Genomic DNA, 9,229 nt, shown 5'->3' with positions numbered 1-9,229 from the left:
GCAAAGACTTTTGCCCCCCGCCGGCCTTCAGAAGAGGTCCTCTTCTGAAGGCCGGCTGTGGGCGAAAGTCTTTGCTCCCGACCGCCAGCATTTCCCTATGGGCTTTCGTCTTGCGATGCAAGCCCATAGGGAAATTCGTCTTGCGAAGCGCCTCCAAAACAGAAAACCCTTTCGTCTTGCGGGTTTTCCGTCTTGCGAGGCATTCGTCTTGCGGGGTACCACTGTATAACAAAAGAAAGAAATCTCTATGGAAAATCGCATTTTAAAGTTTCCTGCTCTCTGGCACCACATGTATATAGCGCATTAAAATTGCTGTTTCTTTACTATTGTAACTGACTCTTCAGTTGGCAAGAGCTCTTCCACAGTGGAACAGATTCCTTTGGCGGATGGTGGCCTTTACTTCCTGGGAGGCTTTTAAGCAGAGGTTGTACCACACGATTATGAGGGTCCCTTCCAATTTTGGCTGCTGTGAGCTTTTTTTGATGGGAAATTAGATTGGCCCTCTTCCGGAAGCTCTTCCCACATTCCAGACACTGATACGGTTTCTCCCCACTGTGAGTTCTTTGGTGGGAAGTGAGATTGGACCTCTGACTGAAGCTCTTTCCACATACGAAGCACTGATAGGGTTTCTGTCCTGTATGAATTCTTTGGTGGGAAGTGAGACTGTCTTTCCGACTGAAGCTCTTTCCACATTCCAAGCATTGATAGGGTTTCTCCCCAGTGTGGATTCTCTGATGGGAAGTGAAATGGGCCCTGTGACAGAAGCTCTTTCCGCATTCTGCACACAGATACGGTTTCTCTCCTGTATGAATGCTTTGATGGGCAGTGAATCTGTCCTTCCACGCGAAGCTCATCCCACATTCCAAGCACTGGTAGGGCTTCTCTCCTGTATGAATTCTCTGATGGGAAGCGAGACTTTTCTTCACGGTGAAAATCTTCCCACATTCCAGGCACTGGTGTAGTTTCTTCTCAGTATGAATTCTTTGATGGGAAGTGAGAAAGCCCTTCCGAATGAAGCTTTTTCCGCATTGCAAGCACTGGTAGGGCTTCTCCCCTGTATGAATTCTCTGATGGGACGTGAAATGGGCTCTCTTGCTGAAGCTCTTTCCACATTCCATGCACTGATAGGATTTCTCCCCTGTATGAATTCTTTGATGGGCTGTGAGATATTTCTTCCTGGTTAAACTCTTTCCACATTCCAGACACTGATGTGGTTTCTCCCCTGTATGAATTCTTTCATGGGACGTGAGACTGTACTTCCGACCAAAGCTCTTTCCACATTCCAGGCACTGATAGGGTTTCTCCCCTGTATGAATTCTTTGATGGCATGTGTAATGGGACCTTTGACTGAAGCGTTTCCCACATTCCATGCACTGATGGGGTTTCTTCCCTGTGTGAATGCTCTGATGGGTTGTGAGATGCGAGTTCCTACGGAAGGTCGTTCCACACTCCAAACACTGATATAGTTTCTCCCTGCTGTGAATTCTTGGTTGGGAAGTGAGAGGGCCACTCTTACGGAAGCTCTTTCCACACTCCAAATATTGATATGGCTTCTCCAATGTATAGATTTTGTCATGGTCTCCTCTGTTCTTAATTTCCAATTTATCACTGCCTGTGACAAAGAAATAAATAAATAAGAGCTTCAGGAACACATGGAGACCTCCATTATTGAACCATACTAATTAATGGGAGAACTGATGGAAGTTAGATATGAGATTTTACTACAGGGTTCACTGCCTTTGTTGACTGACATAAACTAACATACTGATGGGAACTGGAGATTCGAAAAGCCTGGCTCTCTCCTGGAAGGGATTTCTTTTGCCGAATCATGGAATCTGCTCCATAAAAAAAAAAAAAAACCTGACAGAAGCTACTACAACTTCCATCCCCAAACTAAATCCATCATTTCAAAAGGCCTGGAAAGTTCAGACGAGCCAGATCATTGTTTAAAAACACATAATTGGAGGAAGGATATATGCAGATAATAGTCTCTAGCCCTCCATTCAAGCTGACCTCTGGAGGTGTTGGAATTCCAGAATCTGTAGGTGCTGCTGTTGAGCTCCATCAATATCTGGAGCTTGGTCACATAGAGCAGTGTTTCCCAACCTTTTTTGGGCAAAGGCACACTTGTTTGATGAAAAAAATCTCGAGGCACACCACCATTACAGCCCCGTGACGTCAGCGCGCAGCGTCACGCCGGGAGGGACGCACGAAAGTGTAAGTTTCAATTTTTTTCCCTCCCCCTTGCCGGGGAACCTCCAAGCTTTGGGGGTGGGGGGGGAGGAGGCCGCAAAGCGAGGCAGGAAGGAGAGCGCGGCTTGGCTGGGTGAGCTTTGGCAGGGGCAGGGAATGAGAGCCGCGAGGCGGGCGCTGCGGACGGAGGCGCTGCCCGCCAAGCTCTCAGGCAGCCAGGCAGGCAGACGGCGAGAGCCCCGCGCTGGGCGGCCTCTCCTTGCCGCCGCCGCCCCGCCTCTCGCCGCCTGACTCGCCCGCCTCCCTCCAGGCAACATCTCGCGGCACACCAGGCAACATCTCGCGGCACACTAGTGTGCCGCGGAACAGTGGTTGGGAAACACTGACATAGAGAGATGGGCTGAATTTCAAAATGGATATAATGATCCAACCGGGAGCCGTACCAAGAGAGGCCACGATGTCACGATTCTCCTCCATGACTTCTTGGTGTAGAGCTCTCTGGTCAGGATCCAGCAATGCCCATTCCTCCTCTGTGAAATGAACTGTGACATCTTCAAAGCACAGAGGACCCTGAAAGAAAAAGAAAAAGATGCTTCTCTTAGACAGCATAATATTATCTCCTGCACATTATTGTGTTGTTTTCATGGGATTGTTTTGCTGTTCATTTTAATTATGGATTCTTCTTTCAATGTCTTAATGGAATTCGTTTATTGTGTGTTTTAATGATGAATATTAAACTTAGTGTAAATGGGTGGATCTCCACATTTTGAGCTTTATATCCTTCTGGCTGAGCAAGCATTCCCGTTGGCCAGATGAAAGGATTCCCGCTTTCCTCTCCCAAAGGGCTCTTCTGGGGGAAAACTTTCTGATGCCCTAAAGCCAGCTTCAAGGAGGGAATGAAATCATTTCAGTGACATTGATGCAACTAAAATATGAAATGGGTACAAAGGTCATAATAATTCATTCAGCAGGTGAGACTTTTTCTAAGGCCCATCTGTAATTGGATATGCCGTGCTCATCCTCCGAGAAAAGCATCTACTCCTGGCTTCCCACTTACCTTTGTCTCTCACAGGTGACCAGATGATGCCAGCCAGACCTCCTCATCCCTCTATTCATGGTGAAGGAGAAGCAATGACTGCGGAACCAGATCAGGTAGGGGGAAAGAGCATTGTGGGGAAAGAGCATAAATACACATCTCTTCTCCTTGCCCCCAAGTGTCTTCCCCCCAAAGATTAAAGGACCAATGGATCTTCCCTCCTTGGGGTAACGCAAAAGATGGAAAGAACCCATGGATTAGTTTCATAACCCGCAGAATGTGACGAAACAGAGAAGAACCTCCTTACCCAGCAGCCAATTTCTGGTGTCCCAGAGAGTCTTCTCTGCCTCAGAGGAATCCAGGCCCATTTCTGCAAAGAGATCCTTTCCCTAAAAGAGAAAAAGGGAAACATTGGGGAAGGAATGTTAGAGATAAAAACTTTCAGGATGGGCAATTCGTAGAGGATTTGGGGATACAAAATTCCCTTTCACCTTCTTTTTCTCCACTGCCTGACTCAGGAGGAAACCTTCGGCCAGAGCTACTGCCTGGGAACTGGTCTCAGCTCCACATTCCCTCACCCAGCTCTCCATCTCCGGCGGAAGGACAGCCAGGAACTGCTCCAAGATCACCAGGTCCAGCATCTCAGCTTTCGTGTGCCTTTCTGGCTTCAGCCATTGATGGTAAAGGTTGTAGAGTCGGCTGCAAACCTCTCGGGGTCCTTTGGCCTCCTGGAAGCAGAACTGCCTGAACTGCTGGCTCTGAGTCTCTGAGCGGAGAGTGTCCTCCTCACCCAGGATCTTCTGCACAGTTTTTCCCCAGAATCCCCCACTGCTCCCAGCTCTGATGGCATGGCTTCTTCCTGCTGAGTCTTGCACATCCATCTGTGTTCTTAGGAAGCCTCCAAGAGATCAGAAGGAACCCCTTGATCTTCTGCCAAATTCTCTCTGTCCTGTTAAGAGGTGCTAGGAAATCCTACAAAGCAAACACATGGTTCTGCTATAAAACTGACACACTGTCAGAAGAGGAAACCGGTTCCCTAAGGAAGTGTGGAGGTGTGTGTTGGACAGCGCCAGTTGCAGGAAAACTGGCCATTGCATGGATCCCCCTCCTGCTTTGTGTTTTGGTGACCCCTCCTCGATTGCCCACTATACGCTTCCATGCTGCACGTAAACAAATGTATCTGAATGTCGCCTCTGAGCCCCCCATGCTCCCCCCACCTCCCTGGGCGATCTGCCTGCCAGCCCCATGGCTACCCATTCAATAAAGGCTTGTGCCCCGATTTCCCTTATCACTTGCCAGAAGCAACCTCTTGCTCTGCGGCCATTTAAATGTAGAAATCCCCCAGCCGTCAAGCCTTGGTTTTTTAATGTATTTGATATTTTATGTAAACCACCCTGAGACCATGGGGAATAGGGCGGGATAGAAATAGAATAAATAAATAAATAAATAAATAAAATAATAATAATAATAAATTAATTAATTAAATTGTTGTGCCACAGCCAGAAAGGGAGGCAGCCAGCAGGTGCTGCTACTTTTTGTCAATGGGATGCTCCTTGTTACAATGTCACCAGCTGCACACAAGAGAGTACAGTGGATGCTCGGGTTGCAAATGTGATCTGTGCGGGATGCATGTTCGCAACCCGCAGCATTCACAACCCGTGTCTGCGCAAGTGCTTGCGATTCGGCACTTCTGCACATGCTCAAAGTGCGATTTAGCGCTTCTGCGCATGCACAACTGCCCAAACTCAGAAGTAACCCGTTCTGCTACTTCTGGGTTTCAGCGGTCTGCAACCCGAAAAGATGCAACCTGAAGCGGCTGTAACCCGAGATGACTATAGTTCCAACTGCCGATCACAGTGGACCCCAATTAGCTACATACTGGGCACCCCTGTTTTTCAAAAGCCAAGCCATGGACCCCCTACTCTGAAAATGTCAATATCTTTGTGGGAGTTTTTGTTATGTGAATGGCGCCACCATATCCAATGTGTCCCAGCGGAAAACCAGGATGCAGTCTTCTGGGTCGCATTCCTGCGCAAGTCATTCTCTGCATGAGAATCATGACATTTGTGGCCTCTCTCAGTATGGCTCCCTGTTGGATCATTATATCTGTTCTGAAATTGAGTGCATTTTTCTATGTGACCAAGCTCCAGATATTGACGGAGCTCAACAGCCCCACCTTCAGATTCTGGAATTGCAACACCCCCCCCCAAAGGGCTCCTTGAATGAAAGGCTATAGACTGTTTTGTCTGTGAGTATTCTGTCCTGGACGGTTGACAGGAATGTGCCATGGACCCCTTGGGACCTCTGCTAATATATGTGGCTGACCCATAAATCTGAATTGGGTTTGAGAAGTACCAAATCTTGGAGTACGGTACTTAAACCGTTTCCCAACTTTGCTAGCGTCTAGCGCTGTGGTTCAGAATCTGTTGGGTTCAAGCAAGAGGCCATAGCCAGGCAAATTGGAGCAAAACGGCGGCTAGGAAGCCTGATCATTTACTGTTGCAACAAGGTTCCAACTCTCAAGCAAAACAACAACAACAACAACAACAATAATAATTTATTATTTATACCCCGCCCATCTGGCTGGGTTTCCCCAGCCAATCTGGGCGGCTTCCAACAAAATATTAAAATACAGTGGTCTGTTAAACATTAAAAGGAAGAAGCCCAGAACAAGGGGCTGCAGGGGTTCTTTAAAGTTCCCATAATACATTTCACACAGCATCATCAAAACATCACAGGTATTTCACAAAAAGGTGCAGTGTCAGGTAGAAATTTGAGATGCAGACATAGCCCTGTTCGTTACAACATCAGTCTCACCCTGGCAGAATAAAGTATTTACATGTTGGCACAGCTTCGTTGCTCTTCTCGCTCTTTGCCTCATTCCCCTCTGGGGTGGACTTTCCACTTGAGTATCTGATAACACCTAGTTGCTCCCTTTGTCAGGGCTGGCAACACCTGGCTGGGAGGGGCATCCTGGGGGTGTGATGGCCCATCTTGAGGATTATGGCCTTCCTGCTCCCTTCATGCCAGGAGTCAGGTCCCCTCCATCCTTAGGACCACAATTTTACTACCTTTTGGAACTATATAAAACCATCTATTCAGCTAAATTTGGGGGGTGAATTTCTATCTTTCAGAACGTGGGGTTTCCTTGCCTTATTGTGGTGCTGGGAGCCCAGTATAAGTTGTCTAATTGAGGGAAATGTACAGAAACCAGTGGTGTCTGTGTGCGGAGTGGATTCCTTTGGTCTGGAGCTACGGCTGTGGTCAAGTCCAGGGCTGGATTGAGGTTTGATGAGTCCCTCAGCTCCTGAAGGTAATGGGACCCTTTCTATGTCCAGCTGTCCTTTGTCAACAACAAATTGTCGCTGTTTTGTGTGTGGAATATATGCTATATGGTAATTTATGGACCTAATAGATATCTCAAGTCATTTGCACATGTTGCAGTGCAACCACTCCATGCAGAATGTAGGCACTCTTTATCTAGAAAGGAGCAAATTAGGGATATTTTAGGGAGCAGGCTAGCAGGCGGGGACCATGACTTACATCATAGGAGCCTATACAAGACAAAACACCGTTGCTGGGTGTAGGTTTTATTTTATTAGTTTTTCATCTGATATTTTGGAAATGTACATCCAGGTTTTTTCCTTTAATTTTTTTGGGGGGCCCTAAGAGAGTGGGGCCCTAAGATAGAGCTTGTTTAGCTTATAGATAATCTGGCACGGGTCAAGTCCTTAAAGCACAGCGTGCAAATTCAGGAGGCCACCGCTTCTGATGTGTGGGGTGGGTAAGCATGGCCATTTTTCTCTGACCCAAAGACACCCCCCCAAAAAAAGGATCCAGCAGCAGCGCATCAATGCAAAGGCAACGCAGAGTTGGAGCCCTCCTGCGAGCTTGCCCTTCCCTGGCAGGACCCTCCGCTCCCCAAATTGGGGTCCCCCACATGAGCTGAACTCCCCACAAGCCCCCTCCCTGCAGCCCCGGGACCCCCTTCTCCCCAAGGGCCCTCTGGGTCAAGAGAGGGGAGACTCACCGGATCCCAGCAGGAGCCACCAGCGCAGCATCTGCAGCGCAGAGACAAAACAGCACCCCCCCCCCCTTTCAGGGGCTTGAGAAAGAGGGAGGGGTCCGGAGGACCAGCCCCATGGCTTTGCTTCCTGTCTTCTCTAGGAATCCAGCTGTTGCCTTTTAACCCTTGCTAAATCGAGCGCTTTTTAAGATGCTAGACAGCATCTTAAAAAGCAGAAACATCACCTTGCCTACAAAGGTCCGTATAGTAAAAGCTCTGGTTTTCCCACTAGTGATGTATGGAATAGTGAGAGCTGGACCATCAAGAAGGCTGATCGCCGAAGAATGGATGCTTTTGAATTCTGGTGCTGGAGGAGACTCTGGAGTGTCCCATGGACTGCAAGAAGATCCAACCTCTCCATTCTGAAGGAAATCAGCCCTGAGTGCTCACTGGAAGGACAGATCCTGAAGCTGAGGCTCCAATACTTTGGCCACCTCAAGAGAAGAGAAGACCCCCTGGAAAAGATCCTAATGTTGGGAAGATGGAGGGCACAAAGAGAAGGGGACAACACAGGACGAGATGGTGGGACAGTGTTCTCGAAGCTACCAGCATGAGGGAGGCAGTGGAAGACAGGAGGGCCTGGCGTGCTCTGGTCCATTGGGTCACAAAGAGGCGGACACGACTAAACGACTCAACAACAAAAGCCGAGCGCAGCAGGCTCCCCCCCCCCCGCCTCGCGAAAGCGGGAGCCGAGGAGGAGCCGCGTGAGTTGTGCGCAATGAGCCCCGCGAGAGATGCTCTCTTGGATGGGGGCTGAGCTTTCTCCCCGGGGTGGAGGAGGAGCTCGCAGGGGGAAAGGCTCTGCAAAAAGCAGGACAAGAGCCCCTTAGTTGTTGCTCCTGGAGGAGACGGTGCTGCCCCCCATTCCTGAGACCTACAGCATCACGATGCATGTACGGAAGTGCCTAGAAATGTTGCCTTAAAGCTAGGGCAAAAAAAAGAGCAAACAGCAAAACCCTCAAAACTCTGTCCTGATTTTCATTTTGGGGAACATGGCAATCCTGCTTAAAAGCACTACATTTCTCACCAAAGCCTCCCCAGACCTGCGCCCTGAGTTCCCCTTTAACCTGTCAAAAGCGCCCCCACTCGCCGTTTAGACCCAGATGGGCAGGGCATAAGTAATAAATTTACTATTACCGTATTTTTCGCCCCATAGGACGCACTTTTTCCCCTCCAAAAATGAAGGGGAAATGTGTGTGCGTCCTATGGGGCGAATGCAGGCTTTCGCTGAAGCCTGGAGAGCGAGAGGCATCGGTGCGCACCGACCCCTCTCGCTCTCCAGGCTTCAGGAAGCTATCCGCAAGCCGTGCAAGCCCGGCGGGAGTTCCCGCGGGCTCACAAGGCTTGCGGGCAGCAGCCTGCAGCCCTGGCGAGTGTCCGCAAGCCTTGCGCGCCCGGCAGGAGGTCCCGCCGAGCGCGCGAGGCTTCGGGCAACAGCCTGTCGCCCAAAGCACGGGGAGCCCTCCGGAGGGTGCCCCGTGCTTCGGGCAGGTGTGCGCAAGGCTTGGGGCGGCAGCCGAGGCAGGGGGGATAATTTTTTCTTTCATTTCCCCCCCAAAAAAACAAGGTGCGTCCTATGGGCCGGTGCACCCTATAGACGAAAAATACGGTATTTTAATAAACCCAAAGCTGTCAAATTCGTGGCTCCGCAGCGCCCTCAATGGCCAAAACGGAAACAGCCGGCAAGCGCTGCTCGCTCCGTCAGGAAGACCTGCAGGCAGCTCAGGCGGCCACTCGCATCCCGATGGATGGCGGGTGCGCGCTCCATATTTAGGCAGTTTTACCGGGGAAGTTTGTGCTTTGCAAGGGAAGCTTGTGCAGAATTACCAGGTCCACAGAACACCTCAAGGATCTCCACTGGTTTCCAGTACATTTCTGAGCAGAATCCAAAGTCCTGCCCTGCTTACCTGGAGCAGCCTTTCTCAACCTGTGGG

At 49.7% G+C, this 9,229-nt stretch overlaps 1 protein-coding gene across 1 annotated transcript; it reads right to left on the bottom strand.

Annotated features, from left to right (window-relative positions):
• Positions 1-230: 230 nt before the first annotated feature.
• LOC308596876 (uncharacterized protein) lies at positions 231-7,531 on the bottom strand. The gene is made up of 5 exons (XM_081212180.1): positions 7,260-7,531; positions 3,721-4,201; positions 3,529-3,618; positions 2,637-2,763; positions 231-1,612 (listed from the first exon to the last, which is right to left on the bottom strand). The coding sequence occupies exons 2-5, from the start codon at positions 4,108-4,110 to the stop codon at positions 324-326; spliced, it is 1,896 nt and encodes a 631-aa protein (XP_081068306.1). The 5' UTR covers positions 4,111-4,201; positions 7,260-7,531; the 3' UTR covers positions 231-323.
• Between the last annotated feature and the right edge of the window lie 1,698 nt (positions 7,532-9,229).

This window comes from Podarcis bocagei (genome assembly GCF_964188305.1).
Source record: "Podarcis bocagei genome assembly, chromosome: 10".
NCBI lineage: Eukaryota > Metazoa > Chordata > Lepidosauria > Squamata > Lacertidae > Podarcis > Podarcis bocagei.
Note: the sequence above shows the minus strand (reverse complement) of the source record. Positions and strands in the feature narration are given on the sequence as shown.

Coding starts and splice junctions, on each gene's coding strand:
- LOC308596876 (XM_081212180.1), bottom strand. CDS start 4,110: ATGGATGTGCAAGACTCAGCAGGAAGAAGCCATGCCATCAGAGCTGGG. Junction 3,619..3,720: donor AGGCAGTGGAGAAAAAGAAG/GTGAAAGGGAAT, acceptor TTTCTCTTTTAG/GGAAAGGATCTCTTTGCAGA. Junction 1,613..2,636: donor TGACATCGTGGCCTCTCTTG/GTACGGCTCCCG, acceptor TCTTTGTCACAG/GCAGTGATAAATTGGAAATT.